Raw genomic sequence first — 24,988 nt, forward strand, 5'->3', positions numbered from 1 at the left:
ATTTTTTAATATTTTAAATTAAATATCCTTGGCATGTTTTGTGTTAGAACTTTTGGGCAACCTAATAAATGTCCTGGGAACAATCACAGAACCGATTTTAGTTTGCTGGGATGGCCCGGTCTTATCTGAGTAGACATGCTCAGAACCTTCAACAGTAGAGTGGCGTAACATGCATATAACACACATGCTTTCTCTCTGATTCCTCCCTTCCCTGGCTTCACCCCCTTGCAGGAGCAGATCAACAGCTTGGTGAAGCAGGTGTGCGGCAAGGCCCTGGGGAAGACGACTGAGAAATGTAATGGTGCGAGCCCCTTTAAACCACCGCCCAAACGCGGACCCCGGAAGAGAGCCACCGTGGAAGTGTCCCTGTCCCGCCTCTCCTCCCACCTGTCTCCAGCAGCCGTCTCCTAAGGACGTTAACACCCCCCACTGCCCCTCCATCTTAGTTTGGCCAATCACTGTTGTCCTTTTTAAAGAAAGAATCAATATTTCCAGCTTTTAATGCCCCAAATCTCCCCTATCTATGCCCCTTACCATGACAAACAACCCCCCCCCCAATTAGTATGGCAAACTTGTGAAAGCAAACTGTATTTTTTTGCACTAGCACAGAAAAACTATTTTTCCGTTTTTTTTTTGTTGTGGGGGGGGGGGTTAGTTGATGTCGTCCTTAGCATTAATTGAAAAGTTCACCGGTAAATGTTGTGCCCCTTGCACTGCCCCCCTCTACCCTTTTTGAGGATAGGGTCAGATTGTTCTTCCCTACCCACACTGCAGTCACACCCATCGCCACCTGTCAACTGTGAACAAAGGGACGAACGGAGGTGCTCCTTTTTCATTTTTATTGAAAGTAGAACCCAAAGTTTGCTCTCGTCTTTAGTTTTTGAAGATGAATTGTTTATATTCTCCTTTTTCACCTGCAGCAGCTCCTGTTGTTCAGGGTCTGTTGCTCCCCAACCCACGCCAGGTAAAACTTGAAAGGCAGATGTTTTGGCTTGCTTGTTTTTATTTTGGATTTTAGCTTTGATTTTAGTCTTCTTTTGTCGTTTTGTTCCTTGGTGGCTGTGGAACTAGCGGTGCCGTGGCTGTATGTCAGAAACACAGACCTAGGTGCCGTGGCTGTATGTCAGAAATACAGCCTGGTGTGCCATATGTCAGAAACACAGACCTAGGTGCCGTGGCTGTATGTCAGAAATACAGCCTGGTGTGCCATATGTCAGAAACACAGACCTAGGTGCCGTGGCTGTATGTCAGAAATACAGCCTGGTGTGCCATATGTCAGAAACACAGACCTAGGTGCCGTGGCTGTATGTCAGAAATACAGCCTGGTGTGCCATATGTCAGAAACACAGACCTAGGTGCCGTGGCTGTATGTCAGAAATACAGCCTGGTGTGCCATATGTCAGAAACACAGACCTAGGTGCCGTGGCTGTATGTCAGAAACACAGACCTAGGTGCCGTGGCTGTACGTCAGAAACACAGACCTAGGTGCCGTGGCTGTATGTCAGAAACACAGACCTAGGTGCCGTGGCTGTATGTCAGAAACACAGACCTAGGTGCCGTGGCTGTCCGTCAGAAACACAGACCTAGGTGCCGTGGCTGTACGTCAGAAACACAGACCTAGGTGCCGTGGCTGTACGTCAGAAACACAGACCTAGGTGCCGTGGCTGTACGTCAGAAACACAGACCTAGGTGCCGTGGCTGTATGTCAGAAACACAGACCTAGGTGCCGTGGCTGTACGTCAGAAATGCAGACCTGGGTGCCGTTGGTCTCTGTACCCGTAGTAGAAGGGAGGCCTCCTTCGCTAGCGAGTGAAAACTGTGCCTAATACTCAGCAAGGAGATCCATCGTTTTTGGTGCTGTTGGTTATTATTACTGTTTTACAATACAGAAGAAAGGTGAGGTGCTGGCTAACTAGGTTTTCATGTCCCACAGGGTTAGGGTTCTAGGCTCTCTTCTCCCACAGGGTTAGGTTAGGGTTCTAGGCTCTCTTCTCCCACAGGGTTAGGTTAGGGTTCTAGGCTCTCCTCTCCCACAGGGTTAGGTTAGGGTTCTAGGCTTTCCTCTCCCACAGGGTTAGGTTAGGGTTCTAGGCTTTCCTCTCCCACAGGGTTAGGTTAGGGTTCTAGGCTTTCCTCTCCCACAGGGTTAGGTTAGGGTTCTAGGCTCTCTTCTCCCACAGGGTTAGGTTAGGGTTCTAGGCTCTCCTCTCCCACAGGGTTAGGTTACACAGGGTTAGGTTAGGGTTCTAGGCTTTCCTCTCCCACAGGGTTAGGTTAGGGTTCTAGGCTTTCCTCTCCCACAGGGTTAGGTTAGGGTTCTAGGCTTTCCTCTCCCACAGGGTTAGGTTAGGGTTCTAGGCTCTCTTCTCCCACAGGGTTAGGTTAGGGTTCTAGGCTCTCCTCTCCCACAGGGTTAGGTTAGGGTTCTAGGCTTTCCTCTCCCACAGGGTTAGGTTAGGGTTCTAGGCTTTCCTCTCCCACAGGGTTAGGTTAGGGTTCTAGGCTCTCCTCTCCCACAGGGTTAGGTTAGGGTTCTAGGCTTTCCTCTCCCACAGGGTTAGGTTAGGGTTCTAGGCTTTCCTCTCCCACAGGGTTAGGTTAGGGTTCTAGGCTTTCCTCTCCCACAGGGTTAGGTTAGGGTTCTAGGCTTTCCTCTCCCACAGGGTTAGGTTAGGGTTCTAGGCTTTCCTCTCCCACAGGGTTAGGTTAGGGTTCTAGGCTCTCTTCTCCCACAGGGTTAGGTTAGGGTTCTAGGCTCTCCTCTCCCACAGGGTTAGGTTAGGGTTCTAGGCTCTCCTCTCCCACAGGGTTAGGTTAGGGTTCTAGGCTTTCCTCTCCCACAGGGTTAGGTTAGGGTTCTAGGCTTTCCTCTCCCACAGGGGGTTAGGTTAGGGTTCTAGGGCTTTCCTCTCCCACAGGGTTAGGTTAGGGTTCTAGGCTTTCCTCTCCCACAGGGTTAGGTTAGGGTTCTAGGCTCTCTTCTCCCACAGGGTTAGGTTAGGGTTCTAGGCTTTCCTCTCCCACAGGGTTAGGTTAGGGTTCTAGGCTTTCCTCTCCCACAGGGTTAGGTTAGGGTTCTAGGCTTTCCTCTCCCACAGGGTTAGGTTAGGGTTCTAGGCTTTCCTCTCCCACAGGGTTAGGTTAGGGTTCTAGGCTCTCTTCTCCCACAGGGTTAGGTTAGGGTTCTAGGCTCTCCTCTCCCACAGGGTTAGGTTAGGGTTCTAGGCTCTCCTCTTCTAGATGTGCAATCATGTTAACATTCCATTCTTCCAGTCCTATTGTTTCAGCTGTACCAGTAAACATGACTTATTTTATTATTATTTTATATTTTTATTGTGTATGCGTTCTGATGTGCGTGTAGAACCACTAGTCAAAGGGTGTAAAATGTGAAATATGGAAATCCATGTTGTTTTTTTGCTTTTGCATTTTCCTTTTTTCAGATGTATTATGTTTGATTTTAGGAGACAGTCCAACACAAAAACAAACTTTTGTACATAATCCTGTAAATGTCTTTAAATACTTGAGCCTTTTCTGGAGTGAAGGAAGGAATGATGCCTCTAAAGGTATTAGCAGAAGCAAGGGAGGAAGTGCTTGATGAAGAAAAAGCCTTACGTTTCAGTTTCTTCATGTGTGTGAGTTTGATGCTTACAGGGTTGCTATGGTTACGTGTATACATTTAAGTGCTGCTTACATCAGTGAGAACGATATGGAGTAGCAATGGCCCCCTATTTTATTTTTTAGCTTTACTTTTTTAAAGAAAAGGGAAAATATGTTCATTAAAAAAATTGTTTTAAATTTTCATTACTGAAAATTCAACAATGTAGTAGCTCATGTTGCACTGAGCTTGCCAGTGGTGGCTGACAAGGTGATCCTATTATCAAGTTTGTTGGTTGTTGTCCTTTACAGAAGACTGAGCTGTTTTAGGAGTATTTAATGAAAACCAAGTTTGGGTGTTTTCCACAGAAAGTGGTTGTCAAGTTTGTATGGCCTTACAATGTATTTTATTCAGATTTTTTTTTTTTTTTGCATTTTCTTTTTCTACAGTATAAACTATTGCTCACGGTCGGTCTGGCAAGTTAATTTATTAGCGATACGTCTCCAACTTTCCTTCCACTTGGAAAGATTTCATGTTGGTTATATTGCCAGTTTTTTTTTTTACTTTTGCAGTTTGTACTAAAGGTTTAATAAAAACGTACAGACAATTTCACCGTCTTTTCTTTTATACCTGTGTGTATGTCCGTCTTTGTTGTTCTGAACGTGTCATGTTACGCAACTCACTAACCATTCTACGAATAAATCTACTCTCCACGTCTAGGGGTCCAAGCCTGACTAATTGGTCCATAACTTGATATAAACGTGTGCGTTCAGTATGAAACTACAGAGTAAGCGGACCGATGTTGTCTGTAATGTCCAGGATGAGTTCTGTCCCGACTCTAGTAAGTCAGTCCAACCAGGTCATTGAAGTTGAAATGGTGACTAATAATATAGAAAAAGGGAAATCTAAAAGGACATAACAAAAAGGTATGAAACCACCAGACCGAGAGGCTACTTAGTCCCCCTCTCACTCTGAAATAACCTGCTATTCATCCACACCTGTGAGCTATTACTCCACTAGCAGGCCTTTTGCTGTATGATATGATTCTATATAATCATGTTACACAGTTTACAAGTCATTCTGACCACCTATTCTTTCCATTAGACTGGCGATGTGAAAGCTATGATCCCTTATTGATGTCACTTTGTTAAATCCACTTTGATCAGTGTATATGAAGGGGAGGGGACAGGTTAAAGAAGGATCTTTTAAAAGTTAGAAATCAAGACTCATGGAGGGAGACTATGAAACAGGGTCATTCTATTCCAGTTTCATTTCATTATGAAATAACTTCTACGGTCTCAGTATGAGAAATGGTAGTACAGGGTGGTGAAATATTTATTACCAAGTCGAGAGATTATGGGGGAATAATACTGTAACCACAATGTTCAACATGGAGTTATTTCTTTCCAGAAATGGATGAAAATACAGGACACATAAATTACGCATCTCTTCCTCCATGCATCCAGTGCATAGCATATATTCCGCTCAGTTTCGGTCTGTTCATTGTCTTAGCTCCTACTCTGGCCCTTATGTGGCCTGTGAGCTGCTGTCCCCAGTGTTAAGTGTCTTGCTTTTGGGTGGGGGGTGGTGGCCTCTCTGCTAGGACAGTGTTGGGGGGAACCTCTGCACCCCAACAGGACGGTGGCTGCTGTCCTCCCTCCCCCCTTCATCCTCTTCATCATCGTCCCCAGCCTCTGTGGCCTGGCTGTCAGTGCATGTGGAGGAGAGGGAGGACAGCTTGTTTCCTAGCTCAGCCTGGGTGGGAACCTGCAGGGTGAACTCTGTGGTTAACGAGTCAACGTCTGGACCTGAGAGACATACGGAGGAGAGACGTTTTTATGCAGTGCCAGTGAATCAAACTATGAAGTTGCTGTTTACTGTGCATGTCTGTTATAAAATAAAACATGTTTTAAAAAATATGGCATGGCAAGCGGTACCGGTGTGCCAAGTCTAAGACAAAATGGTTCTTACCCCCAAGCCATAAGACTCCTGAACAGGTAATCAAATGGCTACCAACCAGTGCTCCCGCACAGTGGCTAACCGGGCTATCTGCATTGTGTCCCGACCACCCACCACCCGCCAACCCCTCTTTACACTACTGCTACTCTGTTCATCATATATGCATAGTCACTTTAACCATATCTACATGTGCATACTACCTCAATCAGACTGACTAACCGGTGTCTGTATGTAGCCTCACTACTTTTATAGCCTCACTACTGTTTTATTTCTTTACTTACCTATTGTTCACCTCATACCATTTTTGCACTATTGGTTAGAGCCTGTAAGTAAGGTGGTGTATTCAGCGTACGTAACAAATAAACTTTGATTTGATGTAGTCACCTGGAATGCATTTCAATTAACAGCTGTGCCTTGTTCATTTGTGGAATTTCTTTACTTCTTAATGCTTTCAAGCTAATCAGTTGTGTTGTGACAAGGCAGCCTTATTTGGTAAAGACCAAGTCCATATTATGGCAAGAACAGTTAAAATAAGCAAAGAGAAACGACACTCCGTCATTATTATAAGACATAAAGGTCAGTCAATCCGGAGAATTTGAAGAACTTTTGTGTGCAGTCGCAAAAACCATCAAGCGCTATGATGAAACTGGCTCTCATGAGGACCGCCACAGGAAAGGAAGACCCAGAGTCACATCTGCTGCAGAGGATGAGTTTATTAGAGTAACTAGCCTCAGAAATCGGCAATTAACTGCAGCCAAATAAATGCTTCACAGAGTTCAAGTAACAGACACATCTCAACATCAACTGTTCAGAGGAGACGGTGTGAATCAGGCCTTCATGGTCGAATTGCTGCAAAGAAACAACTACTAAAGGGCACCAATAAGAAGAAGAAACTTGCTTGGACCAAGAAACACGAGCAATGGACATTAGACCTGTGGAAATCTATCCTTTGCTTTGATGAGTCCAAATTTGAGATTTTTTGGTTCGTGAGACAGTAGGTGAACAGATTATCTCTGTATATGTGGTTCCCACCATGAAGCATGGAGGAGGAGGAAGTGTGATGGTGGTTTGCTGGTAACATTGTCTGTGATTTATTTAGAATTCAAGGCACACTTAACCAGCATGGCTACCACAGCATTTTGCAGCGATACGCCATCCCATCTGGTTTGGCCTTAGTGGGACTATCATTTGTTTTTCAACAGGACAATGAGTGATGGAGTGCTGCATCAGATGACCTGGCCTCCACAATCCCCCGACCTCAACCATATTGAGATGGTTTGGAATGAGTCGGACCGCGGAGTGAAGGAAAAGCAGCCAACAAGTGCTCAGCATATTCAAGACAGTTGGAAAAGCATTCCAGGTGAAGCTGGTTGAGAGAATGCCAAGAGTGGGCAAAGCTGTCATCAAATAAAGGGTGGCTATTTTGAAGAATATAAAACATATTTTTATTTCTTTAACACTGTTTTGGTTACCACATGATTCCATGGGTGTTATTTCATAGTTTTGATGTCTTCACTATTATTCTACAATGTAGAACATAGTAAGAATAAAGACAACCCCTTGAATGAGTAGGTGTTCTAAAACTTTTTACCGGTAGTGTATATAAAATATATATTTTTAAAATATATTTTCCTTTATTATTTTCCCCTAACATTACCACCCCTCCCCTAATTGGAATAAACTAATGGACAACAACACTTAGGCTTCTACTTCCAGCTTGTATATACTATATACCATATACATTTTACAGACACTGTATATTTTACAATAGCTTTCTTTTGTTTGTTTTTAGTCCCACCCTTCAGCTGCCCTCAACCCCTCCCATCTATCTCTGAAGACCATCCAGTTTAGTTTTTAGTCCCACCCTTCAGCTGCCCTCAACCCCTCCCATCTATCTCTGAAGACCATCCAGTTTTGATTTATATTTGCCTTATATTTTTCAACCTATATGCAAAAAACAAAACAAATGATTTAATAATTCTGTCTCTTCGCAGCCAAATCTGTGGGAAGATTGTATCCCCCATATATATAACATTCTATTAGTTGCAAGAATTTTGTATAATAATTTAAATTGAAAAACAAAATTTTAAATCCAGTGTCGTTTTGTATATCATGTGCCATGGAATCGGTAAATCGGAGATCTCTTCCCAATGATTTTGCTATCTATATGGCACAGCTGTTCATTTGTTGGTCCTCAAATTAAACTGGTATACTTTTTTATTTATCACAGTTTTTTAAAACCAATTTTGGTCTTTAATGCAGAGAAGTTCCTTTACTTTCTCTCCCTTCCACTTGCCTCTTCCATTTTTGCGGTAATGAGGAAATTAGTTGGTTGTAATACATTTCCATATATTTATGATATCACTTACAAAGATTATACCATTTTTTAAATAAAGAATCCTGCAAAAATGCTTTTTTTGTATCAATCACTATATTTGAGTTTAACTTAACTTAATATTTGTTGTAATATTTGTTCTGTCTTTTCTGGTGGATTAAACTGACATTGCAAGTAACTTTACAGCGATATTTTTTAGATTATTTAATTTTCAAATACCCGAAAGTGAGAGATTGTAATCTGAAAAAAGGGAAAATGGCTATTCTTAAATAAGGCAATTTTGACTAATCTGCTAGTGAACCAGTTGGATTTAAGTGTATGTATGACTGAAGCCTTTAGTGAGAAGTCTAATGCTTTCATTTTTAATAATTTCTGCCCTCTAAATTCATATTCATTATATAAATAGGCCCTTTTAATTTTGTCTGGCTTGCCGTTCCAAATAAAATGAAATTTTTTTGCTCATATAATAAATTTAAAAAACTAGTAGCTAGGTGTAGGCTAGGCCTTAAGAAAATCGGTCAACTGGGTTATGACTAAAGAGTTAATCAGGGTGATTTTTCCACAAATAGACAGGTTTTTTCCTTGTTGTGAGATCCATTCTTTCTTTCGGGATATAAATACTGAGTATGTCCACTTCCAAGCCAGACCATTGTATTGGTAAACTACACAGTAATGTAGAAGTTGTCTTCTTTAGTTATCCAATATGTAATATAGCACACTTTGGTTGTAATCCTGAGAGGTTAGAAAAAATATCTAGATCTTATATGAAGCTGTGGAGGGATCCTAATTGTGGATTTAAAAGTAAACATGAATCATCAGTGTACAATGACACCTTCGTTTTTAAGCCCTGGATTTCTAATCCCTTGATATTACTGTTGGATCTGATTTTAATAACTAACATTTCGATGATCATAATAAATAGATATGCCGATAGTGGACAACCTTGTTTTACTCCTCTTGACAGTTTAATACTTTCTGAGAAGTAGCCATTATTTACTATTTCACACCTAGGGTTACTATACATAACTTTAACCTATTGTAAACAAGATTCTCCAAAATGTATATATTCCAGGCATTTCTATATCAATTCCAGTCGTACTTTATTAAAATCATTTTCAAAGTCAGCTATGAATACCAGGCCTGGTTGCCCAGATTTTTCATAGTGTTCTATTGTTTCCAGTACTTCCAGTCTTATACGGTATTATCTCCAATATATCGTCCATGTAAAAACCCTGTCTGATTAGTATGAATAATATCGGACATTACCTTTTTAATTCTATGTGCTATGCATTTTGCAAAAATGTTTGTATCACAACACTGATGTGTAAGGAGCCTTCATTTTTTTAATGGACTGAATCTTTATATTTATCACTTGGGTCCTGTTTCAGTAATTATGAGTATCTGATAATCTACCATTTTATAGCAGTGGTTAAAACATGCTAATAACGGTGCTCTGAGTACATCTAAAAAGGTTTGGTATACCTCAACTGGAGTTTTCTGGGACTTGAAGGATTTAATTGCATCAATAAGTTCCTCTTCTGTAATTTGCATTTACATGAATCTTTCTGCTTTTAATTTGACATTATTTTTTAAAATCCTTACAATTATCTTTGGTTAGTGGAGATATTATATAAAATATTGTTTGGTGAATCATGGGTGACTAATTTCAGGGTGAAATGTTTATTACCAAGTCGAGAGATTATGGGGGAATAATACTGTAACCACAATGTTCAACATGGAGTTATTTCTTTACAGAAAAGGATGAAAATTCAGGAAACATAAATTATGTATCTCTTCCTCCATGCATCCAGTGTATAGCATATATTCCGCTCAGTTTCGGTCTGTTCAGTGTCTTAGCTCCCATCCTCTCAGGGTTTCTGTCTGTTCAGTGTCTTAGCTCCCATCCTCTCAGGGTTTCGGTCTGTTCAGTATTCTAGCTCCCATCTTCTCAGGGTTTCGGTCTGTTCAGTGTCTTATCTCCCATCCTCCCAGGGTTTTGGTCTGTTCAGTGTCTTAGCTCCCATCCTCTCAGGGTTTCGGTCTGTTCAATATTCTAGCTCCCATCCTCTCAGGGTTTCGGTCTGTTCAGTGTCTTAGCTCCCATCCTCCCAGGGTTTCGGTCTGTTCAGTGTCTTAGCTCCCATCCTCCAAGGGTTTCGGTCTGTTCAGTGTCTTAGCTCCCATCCTCTCAGGGTTTCGGTCTGTTCAGTGTCTTAGCTCCCATCCTCTCAGGGTTTCGGTCTGTTCAGTATTCTAGCTCCCATCTTCTCAGGGTTTCGGTCTGTTCAGTGTCTTAGCTCCCATCCTCCCAGGGTTTCGGTCTGTTCAGTGTCTTAGCTCCCATCCTCCCAGGGTTTCGGTCTGTTCAGTGTCTTAGCTCCCATCTTCTCAGGGTTTCAGTCTGTTCAGTGTCTTAGCTCCCATCTTCTCAGGGTTTCAGTCTGTTCAGTGTCTTAGCTCCCATCTTCTCAGGGTTTCAGTCTGTTCAGTGTTTTAGCTCCCATCCTCTCAGGGTTTCGGTCTGTTCAGTATTCTAGCTCCCATCTTCTCAGGGTTTCGGTCTGTTCAGTGTCTTAGCTCCCATCCTCCCAGGGTTTCGGTCTGTTCAGTGTCTTAGCTCCCATCCTCCCAGGGTTTCGGTCTGTTCAGTGTCTTAGCTCCCATCTTCTCAGGGTTTCAGTCTGTTCAGTGTCTTAGCTCCCATCTTCTCAGGGTTTCAGTCTGTTCAGTGTCTTAGCTCCCATCTTCTCAGGGTTTCAGTCTGTTCAGTGTTTTAGCTCCCATCCTCTCAGGGTTTCGGTCTGTTCAGTATTCTAGCTCCCATCTTCTCAGGGTTTCGGTCTGTTCAGTATCTTAGCTCCCATCCTCTCAGGGTTTGGGTCTGTTCAGTGTCTTAGCTCCTACTCTGGCCCTTATGTGGCCTGTGAGCTGCTGTCCTCAAAGTGTCTTGCTCCTGGGTGGGGGTGGTGGCCTCTCTGCTAAGACAGTGTTGTGGGGAAAATATGAATTATTTTGACCTAAATTTGAAAGATGAGTATCCCAGTCTGCTGTCCCCACATCCTTTAAGATGGCCACCATTGTTCTTGTACCAAATAAGGCGAAGATAACTGAAATCCTAAATTACTATCGCCCCGTAACGCTCACTTCTATCATCATAAAATGCTTTGAGAGACTAGTCAAGGATCGTATCACCTCCACCTTACCTGCCACGCTAGACCCACTTGAGTTTGCATACTATCCCCACAGTTCCACAGACGATGCAATCACCATCACACTGCACACTGCCCTATCCCATCTGGACAAGAGGAATACCTACGTATGTAAGAATGCTGTTCATTGACTACAGCTCAACATTCAACACCATAGTACCATCCAAGCTCATCATCAAAATTAAGGCTCTGGGTCTCGACCCCTCCCTGTGCAATTGGGTCCTGGACTTTCTGAAATGCCATCCCCAGGTGGTGAAGGTAGGAAACAACATCTCCACTTCGCTGATCCCCAACACTGGGGCCCCACATGGGTGCTCAGCCCCCTCCTGTGCTCCCTGTTCACCCATGATTGCGTGGCCATGCACACCTCCAACTTATTCATCAAGTTTGCAGATGACACAACACTAGTGAGCTTGATAACCAACAGTGACAGGACAGCCTACAGGGAGGAGGTGAGGGCACTCAGAGTGTGGTATCAGGAAAACAATCTCTCAATCAACGTCAACAAAAAAAAGGAGATGATCGTGGACTTCAGGAAACAGCAGAGGGAGCACCCCCTATCCACATCGACAGGACAGCAGTGGAGAAGGTGGAAAGGTTTAACTTCCTCGGAGTACACATCACGGACAAACTGAAATGGTCCACCATGGTGGCTATTCAACCTCAGCAGGCTGAAGAAATTTGGCTTGTCACCTAAAACCCTCACAAACTTTTACAGATGCACAATTGATAGCATCCTGTCGGGCTGTATCATCACCTGGTACGGCAACTGCACCGCCATCAACTGCAAGGCTCTCCAGAGGGTAGTGTGGTCTGCACACCGCATCACCGGGGGCAAACTACCTGTCCTCCAGAACACCTACAGCACCCAATGTCACAGGAAGGCCGAAAATATCAAGAACCACCCGAGCCACTGCTTGTTCACCCCTCTACCATCCAGGCGAGGTCAGTACAGGTGCATCAAAGCTGGGACCGAGAGACTGAAAAACTGCTTCTATCTCAAGACCATCAGACTGTTAAAAAGCCATCACTAACAAAGAGGCTGCTGCCAACATACAGACTCAAATCATTGGCCACTTTAATAAATGGAACACTAGTCACTTTACATATCTTACATTAGTCATCTCATATGTATATACTGTATTTTATACCATCTACTGCATCTTGCCAATACCGCTCGGCCATCGCTCATCCATATATTTATATGTACATATTATTATTCCATCCCTTTACAATTGTGTGTATAAGGTAGTTGTTGTGGAATTGTTAGATTATTTGTTAGATATTACTGCACTGTCGGAACTAGAAGCACAAGCATTTCGCTACACTCACATTAACTTCTGCAAACCATGTGTATGTGACCAATAACATTTGATTTGATTTGAATTGCATGGCCCCTAAAGGCACATTGAAAAGTGTCCCATACAATAAGGGTATCTGCTGTACCTATATTATGTCGGAAAAATGATCTTATAAATGATTCTGTCCTAGTTAAAAAATAAGTTGTCATCCAATAGGTTTTGATTACATTTCCAATATCCTCACCCAGGTGGAAATTCTGTAAAAGTAATGTACAGTCGTGGCCAAAAGTTTTCAGAATGGCACCAATATTATATTCACAGTCTGCTGCCTCATTTTGTATGATGGCAATTTGCATATTCTCCAGAATGTTATGAAGAGTGATCAGATGAATTGCAATTAATTGCAAAGTCCCTCTTTGCCATGCAAATGAACTGAATCGCCCCAAAACATTTCCACTGCATTTCAGCCCTGCCACAAAGGGACCAGCTGACATCATGTCAATGATTCTCTCGTTAACACAGGTGTGAGTGTTAATGAGGACAAGGCTAGAGATCACTCTGTCATGCTGATTGAGTTCAAATAACAGACTGGAAGCTTCAAAAGGAGGGTGGTGCTTGGCATCATTGTTCTTCCTCTGTCAAGAAGGGCAGCAAAGAAGCCACTTCTCTCCAGGAAAAACATCAGGGACAGACTGATATTCTGCAAAAGGTACAAGGATTGGACTGGGTAAAGTCATTTTCTCTGATGAATCCCCCTTCCGATTGTTTGGGGCATCTGGAAAAAAGCTTGTCCGGAGAAGACAAGGTGAGCGCTACCATCAGTCATGTGTCATGCCAACAGTAAAGCATCCTGAGATCATTCATGTGTGGGGTTGCTTCTCAGCCAAGGGAGTGGGCTCACTCTCAATTTTGCCTAAGAACACAGCCATGAATAAAGAATGGTACAACACATCCTCCGAGAGCAACTTCTCCCAACCATACAGGAACAGTTTGGTGATGAACAATGCCTTTTCCAGCATGACGGAGTGCCTTGCCATAAGGCAAAAGTGATAACTAAGTGGCTCGTGGAACAAAACATTGATATTTTGGGTCCTTGGCAAGGGAACTCCCCAGACCTTAATCCCATTGAGAACGTGTGGTCAATCCTCAAGAGGCAGGTGGACAAACAAAACCCCACAAATTCTGACAAACTCCAAGCATTGATTATGCAACAATGGGCTGCCATCAGTCAGGATGTAGCCCAGAAGTTAATTAACAGCATGCCAGGGAGGATTGCAGAGGTCTTGAAAAAGAAGTGTCAACACTGCAAATATCTTTGCATCAACTTCATATAATTGTCAATAAAAGTATTTGACACTTATGAAAATGCTTGTAATTATACTTCAGTATCCATAGTAACACCTGACAAAAATATCTAAAGACACTGAAGCAGCAAACTTTGTGGAAATTAATACTTGTGTCATTCTCAAAACGTTTGGCACCGACTGTATATCCTAATTATTTGATGGTCTGACTGTGCATGTCTGTTTGAGTGTGTGTCTGGGTCTGTGTGTCATACCTAGCATGGGGGAGGCAGCGTTGTTGTCCTCTCCCCCAGAGAGGAGGAAGACGTCAAAGCTCTCATGGTCGGACAGGTCCATCTGCTCCAGCATGTCCACGTTCACCTCCATGGACGAAAAGCTTCCTATTGGCCCTGAGCAGCAAGACACAGGTGTTAGTCACCAATGCATACAAAACCAAGAATGCAACGGCAAGGCGCTGAGTCCAGGAAGAGCCTTTTTATGTTTTAAACCTCTCAAACACACTAAGGAAGAAATAATAACCTTGGTAAAACCATCGAACTGCTCTTGGCTAAAACTGGGTAATCTTGGAATCCACAACAAACTCTTGCATGCTAGCTAGCTAGTCTGCAGGATTCTATCCTGTCTGAAATGATTCCAGGCAAGGAGTATAGGGTTCTATCCTGTCTGAAATGATTCCAGGCAGGAGTATAGGGTTCTATCCTGTCTGAAATGATTCCAGGCAGGAGTATAGGGTTCTATCCTGTCTGAAATGATTCCAGGCTGGTGTCTGTAGGGTTCTATCCTGGTTCTATAAATGTCCTGGATTCATCACCTTGCAGGAACCGTATCTGTTGTTATACCGGTGTTAAGATCACGTGTTGCATGCGTCACAAACACACAGTACACTGTGAGGTATGATTGACAGCTGAGACGGCGTACCTCAAGGATACGAGGAGAGCAGGGCAGGGCAGCAGGGTGTGCAGAGTAAAGAGAGAGAGGGAACTGTCAAATTGTCACCCAAGTCATATACTGTTCTCTCTGCTACTGCTTGCCAAGCGGTACCAGAGCGTCAAGTCTAGGTCCAAAAGGCTCCCTAACAGCTTCTACCCCCAAGCCGTAAGACTGCTGAACAATTAATTAAATGGCCACACAGACTATTTACATTGACACCCTCTTCCATTTGTTATTACACTGCTGCTACTCACTGTTATCTATGTAAAGTCACTTAAGCCCTACCTACTGTACATGTACAATTTACCTTGACTAACCTGTACCCTCGCACATTGGCTCGGTACCAATAGCCCCTGTATATAGCCTCATTATTGTTATTTTATTGTGTTACTTTTTAAATCATTTTTACTTTAATGTACTTGGTAAATATTTTCTTAACTCTTTCTTGAATTGCACTGTTGGTCAAGGGCTTGTAAGTAAGCATTTCACGGTAAGGTCTACCTGTTGTATTCGGCGCAAGGGACAAATAAAGTTGGATTTGATTTGAACTGTTATTACCCAGCCCCACGCACACATACACACACAAAAGGGTGCTTTTCCAATGAGACTTACCCCCACACCTGTGGGTCGCCAGTGTTTTATGTTAAGGTGAGCTGTCATTGTGTTTCCATCAGGAGTGCGATACTAAAGACTTCTGGTACGTAGAATCAACAACCTTTGCATCATTCAAATATGTTGCTTTGTGAGAAGGTGAAGGTCCGCATGTCCGCTGGAGCCATGGCCCAGTAAGACAACAACAAAAAATGTCTGAGCCTTTTGGGTAAAACACTGGAGTAAATCCTCATTGGAAACTCGCCAGCACACACACACACACACACACACACACACACACACACACACACACACACACACACACACACACACACACACACACACACACACACACACACACACACACACACACACACACACACACACACACACACACACACACACACACACACACACACACACACACACACACACAACCCATCTGTCACTTCTCCATTGCAGATGGTAAGAGGTTATGGTTCATGTGGGGCTCTCACCTCTCCTCTCACTGATCTGCAGGTAGCCGGTGGACAGGTACTGATCCATGTCTTGCTGGAATGCCTCTTCAAAGAATTTCTGCCTCTCCTTCATCTTTGCCTGGGCAAGCTCCGCCTCCTTTAGCTTAAACTGGCCAGGCTCCACCTCCTTTGGCTTCACCTGGGCAGGCTCAACCTCCTTCACGTGGGGTGGCACCTTCTCTGCTACACAGAGCCGAGATATTTACACTTTTCATTTAAAGGTCCATTGCAGACGTTTTTATTTCAATAGTAAATCATTTCTGAGTAAAAATGAATTATCTTACTGTATTTGTTTTGAATTAAAATGGTCAAAAAGAAACAAAAATAGCTTCTTAGCAACAAGCAGTTTCTAAAGCAAGAATTTTGCTCAGACTTTCCTGGACTGGTCTGAGTGGAGAGGGGAAAACTGAAAACTAGCTGTTATTGGCAGAAAGGTTAGGAACTCTCTTTCTTATTGGTCTAGTCACCGGGCAGTCCAAAACTCCGTCCCACCAAAACAGGATACAATTTTAGGCGGTCTTTTCAAACAGCTCTTACACTAAAATAAATTTCACAATTTCACAGCACTCAAATTACAATGAATGGTTACTAGCGTGGATTACATGTATGTACAGCATCCCATATACACTAGTTCGATGTCAGTTGCCCTAGAGCTTGGGCTTTTGGATAGCAACTGACCATCTCTTTCTGTCTGGGCGATGACAGAGCAGCAACTTACCATCTCTGTCTGTCTGGACGATGACAGAGCAACAACTGACCATCTCTGTCTGTCTGGGCGATGACAGAGAAGCAACTGACCATCTCTGTCTGTCTGGGCGATGACAGAGCAGCAACTGACCATCTCTGTCTGTCTGGATGATGACAGAGCAAATACTGACCATCTCTATCTGTCTGGACGATGACAGAGCAGCAACTAACCATGTCTGTCTGTCTGGACGATGACAGAGTGTGGAGGTTTAGATGACACAGTGTCACTTCAGCTGACTGTTTCTCCCAGACAGGGAAAGACCATTATATAAGACACAAAAGGGAGAGAGAGAAAGGAAGAGGGAGACTGGGATAGATCGAGAGAGAGACAGAGAAAGGAAGAGGGAGACTGGGATAGATCGAGAGGGAGACAGAGAAAGGAAGAGGGAGACTGGGATAGATCGAGAGGGAGAAAGAGAAAGGAAGAGGGAGACTGGGATAGATCGAGAGAGAGACAGAGAAAGGAAGACGGAGACTGGGATAGATCGAGAGAGAGACAGAGAAAGGAAGACGGAGACTGGGATAGATCGAGAGGGAGAAAGAGAAAGAAAGAGAGAGGGTGCAGTTGACGTCCCCATTATCAGCAGCTTCCACGCTTTCTCGTTGTATGGGTGCTGCCGAGTCTGTTGTGTTCCTTCCACACTTTTCAGAAGTGTGTGTGTGTGTGTGTGTGTGTGTGTGTGTGTGTGCGTGCGTGCGTGCGTGCGTGCGTGCGTGCGTGCGCGTCGGTGTGTCTTTAAATGCATACATGTGTGGGTCGTGTTTTGTTTGAGGATTAATTAAAAATAGTGAGATTCCTAAGGGACTCAAGTGTGATTCATTACTGTGGTTGGTTGGCTCGGACTTTGTTAACCCTAAGAAATAAAGATATTCTGTCCTTGTAGATTGTGTCTCCACTCATCTTGACATAATAAAACTGCACGCATGTTATAAATATGAAATGAGTCATGTGGACTGTGCCAAGATAATTGAATCATGTTAGTCACCGTATATGCTGTCAAATAAGATATTTGTGTGTTGACTGATAGAAAAATCTGTATTTATAGACATTAGTATTACCTCCAAACATATTCCACCCTAACCAATAAACAGATGTGTATGTACTACTATTACTCCATAATAACTCTTAGTGGGTTGTAATGAAAATGGATGACCAAGGTGCACCGGTGAAGCATGTAAGCAGTAAAAGTATATTAGCATTCTGTGAGAGGGTTTTGGTTGGGCCCCTATTTAACTGGACATCATTATCTGATTGCAGCGCTGCATTTAGAATGTTGTGACTACACAGTCGAGCTAACCTCGTCTAGACCACGAGTGGAAAGAAAGCTAATGCAAGCACATCCCACAACAGAGGCAACAGATGAGCAATAAACATCATTTACGAGGACACATTATTCACAATACAGGACAATACAGTTTCCCTCCTTTATTCTTCTGAAACACATCAGCTCAAATGATTGTCAAATGATAGTCAAATCTGGAGTGAACAAAGGGCTATATCTGTTCTTAGTTCTAAATGTTTTGAATGGGGCATGCTTATTTAAGATGGTGAGGATATCACTTTTAAAGAATAACCAGGCGTCCTCTACTGATGGAATGAGGTCAATATCCTTACAGGATACCCGGGCCAGGTCGATTAGAAAGGCCTGTTCACTGAAGTGTTTTAGGGAGCGTTTGACAGGGATGAGGGGTGGTCGTTTGACCGCGGAATCATTACGGACGCAGGCAATGAGGCAGTGATTGCTGAGATCCTGGTTGAAGACAGCAGAGGTGTATTTAGAGGGCAGGTTGATCAGGATGATATCTATGAGGGTGTCCGTGTTTACGGATTTAGGGTTGTACCTGGTAGGTTCCTTGATAATTTGTGTGTGATTGAGGGCATCTATCTTAGATTGTAGGATGGCTGGGGTGTTAAGCATATCCCAGTTTAGGTCACCTAACAGTACAAACTCTGAAGATAAATGGGGGCAATTAATTCACATATGGTGTCCATGGGGGTTTATAACAAGCGGCAACAGTGAGAGACTTATTTCTGGAAAGGTGGATTTTTTAAAGTAGAAGCTCGAACTCTTTGGGCACAGACCTGGATAGCATGATAGAACTCTGCAGGCTATCTCTGCAGTAGGTTGCAACTCCACTCCCTTTGGGAGTTCTATCCTGGCGGAAAATGTTGTAGTTGGTGATGGAAATTTCAGAATTTTTGGTGTCCTTCCTAATCCAGGATTCAGACACGGCAAGGACATCAGGGTTGGCGGTGTGTGCTAAAGCAGTGAATAAAACAAACTTAGGGAGGAGGCTTCTGATGTTAACATGCATGAAACCAAGGCTTTTACGGTTACAGAAGTCAACAAATGATAGTGCCTGGGGAATAGGAGTGGAACTGGGGGCTACAGGGCCTGGGTTAACCTCTACATCACCAGAGGATCAGAGGAGGAGTAGAATAAGGGTACGGCTAAAGGCGATAAGAACTACCCACCACTGGGTGTGGTAGAATAGATTCAGGGCATAATGTACAGACAATGGTATGGTAGGATGTGAGTACAGTGGAGGTAAACCTAGGCTTTGAGCGACGTTGAGAAAGGTTTCGTCTCTGGAGGCACCAGTTAAGCCAGGTGAGGTCTTGGCATGTGTGTGGGGTGGAACAAAATAGATTTCTAAGGCATTTTGAGCAGCACTGAGGGCTCTACAGTGAAATAAAACATGAAGAACTAGCCAAGACAGCAGTAGACAAGGCATATTGACATTAGAGAGATGCATAAAGCAAACACAGGTGTTGATCAAGAGAGCTAAGACAACGGGTAAATGGTGATGAATGGGCAGAGCGGGTCAGTTAGGTACATACAGGACCTGAGTTTGAGGCTGGGGCCGACAGGTAAACAAAATGAGGTACCGTGTTATTGAAACAGTCCAGGAGGCATCAGCTGTGTAGCTGAGTGATCATAGGGTCAAAAGAGCAGCAATTTGTGAGTGAGGGTGCTGTTCGGTAGTCACTACTACGCTAGGGGAGCAGGGGACACAGTGTTCAGAAAAGCTAGCTGCCCAGGCTAGTAGATGGTTCTTCGGCGACATAGTAACAGAATAGCCTGTTGAGACCACCTCGAGTGATCACATCGGCAGTCCAGTCATGATGGATCGCGGGGCTCCGTGTAAACAATAAAGGGTCTAGGTGTCACGCCCTGACCTTAGAGAGCCTTTTTATTTCTCTATTTGGTTAGGTCAGGGTGTGATTTGGGTGGGCATTCTAGTTTTCTATTTCTTTGTTGGCCGGGTATGGTTCCCAATCAGAGGCAGCTGTCTATCGTTGTCTCTGATTGGGGATCATACTTAGGCAGCCTGTTTTTCACCCTAGTTTGTGGGATCTTGTTTTTGCACAGTTACTAGGTAGCCTGCAGAACGTTACGTTCATGTATTCTTTTGTTGTTTTGTTGGTGTTCATCTTAATAAAGAAAGATGTACACTTACCACGCTGTGCCTTGGTCTCCTTCTAACGACGGACGTAACAGAAGATTCCACCACCAAAGGACCAAGCAGCGTGGCCAGGAAGAGCAGGGATCCTGGTCCAGGGAGAAAAGTGAGTGGAGGACATACTGGACATGGGAGGATATATTAGATGGTTAAGGATCCTGGATGTGGGAGGAGGTCCAGGCTGGTATGGATCACCTTTCATGGGAGCAGACGGAGGCAGCGAGGGAGGAACAACGACGACACCGGGGTTCGCGACCTCGACGCAAGCATGAGATGCAGCCCCCAAACATTTTTTTGCGGGGGGCACACGGGGTGGCTGGCGGAGCCAGGTTGCAGACGAGAGCCAACTCCCAGCACTCGCTTTAAGGAGCGTGTGACCCTTCAGGCACCATGCTTTGCCGTTACACGTACTGTGTCGCCGGTACGCATCCACAGCCCGGCGCGCTCTGTGCCAGCTCCCTGCATTTGCCGTGCTAGAGTGCTCGTTCAGCCAGGACGGATTTTGCCGGCTCAGCGCCCCTGGTCTGTCGTGCATCTCTTCGGCTCAGGATATCCTGCGCCGGCTCTGCGCACTGTGTCTCCGGTGCGTCTTCACAGCCCAGTGTGTCCAGTGCCAGCACCCCGCAATTACCGGGCTAGGGTGAGCATCCAGCCAGGACGCGTTGTGGCAGCTCTACGCTCCAGACTTCCCGTCCGCCTCCACGGCCCAGTATATCCTGCGCCGGCTCTACGCACTATGCCTCCAGTGCGCCTTCACAGCCCAGTGCGTCCTGTGCCAGCGCCCCGCACTTGCTGGGCTAAAGTGAGCATCCAGCCAGGACGGGTGGTGCCAGCTCTGCACTTCAGACCTCTGGGTCGTCTCCATGGCCCAGGATATCCTGTGCCGGCTCCACGCACCAGGCCTCCAGTGATGATCCATGGCACGAAGCCTCCAGTGATGATCCATGGCCCGAAGCCTCCAGTGATGATCCATCTAACGATAGAAGTAACACCAGGGCAATTGGCAAAGGAGGCCCTAGAATAGCCCTAGAATTAGCTGGTATATGGGCCTAGCTCGAGGCTAGCTCAAGGCTAGCTGGTGCTTGCTTCGGGACAGAGGTGTTAGCTAACAGTAGCCACTCATTTGCAGCTAGCTAGCTGATCCGGTGTAATGATCCAGAGCGGCAGGAATCCGGTGATTGGTAGAGAGAAGCAGTCCGATATGCTCTGGGTTGATATGGTGCTGAGCAGACAGGCAGGTGCTGTCCGAGCTAAGGCTGGCTGGCTGGTGACCGAGAAAAAGGTAAAGACTGCTATCCGTGGCTAATAAAGACTAGTTGCTAGTTACCTGGCTAGCTCCTAATGGAATAAAAATAGCAGATCCGTAACACATTGGGTAAGGTGGGTTGCAGGAAAGTATATTTATGTCATAGATAGAAAAGAGATTAAGATATATACGAAGAAGACCAGCTATTAACACTGGATAAGACAAGGATAAACACACATGTCCTACTGCTACGCCATCTTGGATGTGGTTGAGGATAGGGTTAATGTTGAACCAGGATGTGGACATAAACCTAGTGTTAGGGTTGTGGTTGAGGCAAGGCTTAGGGTTGAACTGGGATGTTGACATGATCCTAGGGTTAGGATTAGGGTAAACCAGCATGTGGATATGAAGCTAGGGTTAGGGTTAGGGATAGCAGCATCCTCATCTGTGCTCGTCTGTCACCCAGGATGAATTTAATTCACTTATTGAGCGCCTCATTACAAAGGGAACTGATGGTGAGCTGCTCATGACAAAGTGACCCGATAAATGACTATGAGGGGGGCGCCAGAATGACAAGACTACTCTGTCTTTGTTTGCTTTGTTGAATAGCTTCATTTGCAACCAGCGTACGTACAGAAGCTATACTGATTATGGCAAAGCAAACACACACACACACACACAAGCACACACACATTCACAGAGGAGTTTCCAACACAATACTCATTGGAACACAGTGCCCAGGCTATCTGCATTTTACTTTGGTTTGTGCAGACAAGGAGAGCATAGGAGTGGGAACCTGGGGGCAAACTGAGTCTCTCTACTGTTAGGTCCACTCAACATCCTAAAGAGAGAGCTGGCAGAGCCAAATTAGATCATTAAACATTCACTGCCATTAAATAATCTAATGTTCATTCTGCCTGCCTATCATCTGTCTCATCCCGACTCCCGACTCCAACATGTTCATTACTATGGGACAGCTGGAGATCTAATTTGAATATTGAAACAATGTTGCAAATGTCGGAGACAGATAGCAAGGTTTATACAAATCTCTGCTGTTGAAAAGGAACTGTTATTCTAAAATAAATGTGAGATGTCTGAATGCTTTTTATAGGGGAGATGGGCTGATGAGACAGTGTATTGCGCAGTCAGATGGAACAGAGTAAATAGCCATTTTAACATCATAGATTTAGCCGGTGGTAATTTGTGGAATAGACACCAGCTGGAATGCGCTTTCACCAATCAGCATTCAGGATTAGACCCACCTGCTGTATAAATAATATTATAAACTGGGTGGTTTGATCCCTGAATACTGAGGTATATCAGACTGTATTTTTTAAATCTTTATTTAACTAGGCAAGTTAGTTAAGAACAAATTCTTATGTTCAAATCTGCGTTGCAGTTAACTGCCTTGTTCAGGGGCAAAATGACAGATTTTTACCTTGTCAGCTCAGTGATTTGATCTTGCAACCTTTCGGGTACTGGTCCAACGCTCCAACCACTAGGCTACTTGCTGCCCTCTGTACCATGGGTATGACAAACCATTTATTTTTACTGTTCTAATTACGTTGGTAACCAGTTTATAATAGCAATAAGGCACCTCGGGGGGGTTGTGATATATGGCCAACATACCACGGCTAAGGACTGTGTTCTAGCACTCCACGTTGCGTCATGCATAAGAACATCCCTTAGCCGTGGTATATTGGCCATATATCACACCCCCTCGGGCCTTATTGCTTAAGTAACTCATATTTTAAACACATTTATGGACAATTAACAGATTGTGCCAGATGGATGTCTTCCTCCTCTTCCTTCTTGCAGCGTTCTCAAGGCCGATGGACAACCAGTGCTAACCCAGCACTAACTGTTCCTGTTCTGTTCTGTCTATGTCCTGTCCTAACTCTGTCCTGTCCTAACTCTGTCCTGTCCTAACTCTGTCCTATTCTATCCTGTTGTCCTGTCCTTTCTTAACTCTGTCGCATCTCTTTCCTAAACATGGTCAAACCATCCCACGGAAACCATCCAATCTTCTTCTGCACTCAAAATGAGTGGCTGTGTTAATAGACCATGGGACATGAAAGTCTCTGGACACGCTTCGCATTTTATGTTGTATTTCATTCTATGAATGTCATTATTGTCCCAGCGTGTTGCACAATAGTTTTCAAAATTGTAATGATGACTGCTGCAGAGAATATGTTTGATTATACACTTAATAAAAATATAACCGCAACATGTAAAGTATTGGTCCCATGTCTCATGAGATGAAATTAAAGATCCCAGAAATGTTCCATAAGCACAAAAAGCTTATTTTTCCCAAATGTTGTGATCAAATTTGTTTACATCCCTGTGAGCATTTCTCCTTTGCCAAGATAATCCATCCACCTGACAGGTGTGGTATATCAAGAAGTTGATTAAACAGCATGCTCATTACACAGGTGCACCTTGTGCTGGAGGAGAACATGGTGGGGGAGAAGTGGAGGGAGTGGATGTGGAGGAGGGGGATGGATGGATGGATGGATGGAGGGGCAGAAGGAGGAGGGAAGTGGAGTGCAATAATAATGAAAGCAATAAAAATCCTGCTCCAACAGATCTGATCCATGCCTCAACTAAGACATTCTGTCATCGCGCGCGCGTGCTCATCAATGACTGGAGGCTACAGCACCAATAATTTCACACCCAGACTTTGTGTTATTCATAGATAATACATGTATCTGTCGGATTATTACTGCATGTGTTCAGTTGTGGTTGAAGGCTTGCATCTTATCCTCTTCACTCCAAACGTTTGACATCAAATAATGTTGATATTAATTCCATACATGTTTGAAATGAAATCCACACGTTTTAAACTAAATCCAACACGTTTAGTAATTAATCTACCACCACCCCAAAAAATACATTTTCGTGACAACTGTGACCATGAAAACTGGAAAAGAAAGCCAGATTTTTAAAAAAAGTCCAGAAAGAAGGAGAAGACACATACCCACAAATATCAAAAATATCTAATAATCAAGCATGGATCAACATCTGCTAGTCCCCGATACCTTAGTGTGTAGACATCACGACACAAACAAAAAAACTAAACAAATAAATAAACCAAGACAAGCTGGCATCGGTACCATAGAAATAGAACTAGAGCCCTGTATTATACACATATATACTGGATGTATATCTATGGTGGGTACCTACAGCTATTCCTCTGGCTGCCGTCCATGGATCCTGGAGAAGAAGACATCCCAGCGGTGTTGTAGATCAGAGCCAGAGGAAAGAGAGAGGAGGGCAGGATGAGGACTGGGTGAGGCGGCAGAGAGGCGATGTTGCCAACTCTCAATCACAACACCGTCTGTCTCTCTCTGCCTCTCATCCTAAGAGGCTGCTTTAACCACTAACTCACACACGCAAACACGCACATATAATAGTACACACACGCAATCTCGCTTACACAGAAACACGACAGCAATGTTCTCCCCGACACACACTGGCTGTCTGAAAGTATAGAGCTGCTGCCTGCAGGCTGACTGACTGGTCTGGCTGTGCAGACTGAGAGGCTTCAGCACGGCTTGGAGCTGGACCAATCAAATGGCTAGGAGCTGGGAATGTACCAATCACATGGCTAGGAACTGGGAATGTATCAATTACACGGCTAGGAGCTGGGAATGTACCAATCACACAGCTAGGAGCTAGGAATGTACCAATCACACAGCTAGGAGCTGGGAATGTACCAATCACACAGCTAGGAGCTAGGAATGTACCAATCACACGGCTAGGAGCTGGGAATGTACCAATCACACATC

The 24,988-nt window shown here is 44.1% G+C and overlaps 2 protein-coding genes across 10 annotated transcripts in view; one reads left to right on the plus strand and one right to left on the minus strand.

Moving 5' to 3' along the window:
- Positions 1 to 4,204, plus strand: part of LOC124043411 (protein Jumonji-like) — a 109,390-nt gene extending 105,186 nt beyond the window's left edge. The window contains exons 18-19 of one of the 8 annotated variants that reach the window (XM_046361993.1): positions 232 to 2,222; positions 3,213 to 4,204. In XM_046361993.1, the coding sequence (XP_046217949.1) occupies positions 232 to 411 (180 nt within the window). In that variant the 3' untranslated portion in view covers positions 412 to 2,222; positions 3,213 to 4,204. The other 7 variants (XM_046361996.1, XM_046361994.1, XM_046361997.1 and 4 more) reach the window with 7 other exon arrangements.
- A 708-nt stretch (positions 4,205 to 4,912) lies between these two features.
- On the minus strand, positions 4,913 to 24,695 carry LOC124042774 (dysbindin-like). 2 transcript variants are annotated; one of them, XM_046360881.1, is made up of 4 exons: positions 24,384 to 24,695; positions 15,722 to 15,925; positions 13,958 to 14,083; positions 4,913 to 5,403 (listed from the first exon to the last, which is right to left on the minus strand). In XM_046360881.1, exons 1-4 carry the CDS (start codon positions 24,427 to 24,429, stop codon positions 5,195 to 5,197), a joined length of 585 nt encoding a protein of 194 aa, XP_046216837.1. In that variant the 5' UTR covers positions 24,430 to 24,695; the 3' UTR covers positions 4,913 to 5,194. The 2 variants fall into 2 exon arrangements, with proteins under 2 accessions (XP_046216837.1, XP_046216835.1); XM_046360879.1 differs by having other exon boundaries at positions 13,958 to 14,092.
- Between the last annotated feature and the right edge of the window lie 293 nt (positions 24,696 to 24,988).

Source organism: Oncorhynchus gorbuscha, linkage group LG09 (genome assembly GCF_021184085.1).
Source record: "Oncorhynchus gorbuscha isolate QuinsamMale2020 ecotype Even-year linkage group LG09, OgorEven_v1.0, whole genome shotgun sequence".
Taxonomy (NCBI): domain Eukaryota; kingdom Metazoa; phylum Chordata; class Actinopteri; order Salmoniformes; family Salmonidae; genus Oncorhynchus; species Oncorhynchus gorbuscha.

What these genes read in the sequence shown, in the direction of transcription:
- LOC124042774 (XM_046360879.1), bottom strand. Translation starts at nt 24,429, where the DNA reads ATGTCTTCTTCTCCAGGATCCATGGACGGCAGCCAGAGGAATAGCT. An exon ending in GCAGATCAGTGAGAGGAGAG is followed by an intron (nt 14,093 to 15,721) that starts GTGAGAGCCCCA and finishes CTTGCTGCTCAG; the next exon opens with GGCCAATAGGAAGCTTTTCG. An exon ending in CGCTGCCTCCCCCATGCTAG is followed by an intron (nt 5,404 to 13,957) that starts GTATGACACACA and finishes TATGTCTCTCAG; the next exon opens with GTCCAGACGTTGACTCGTTA.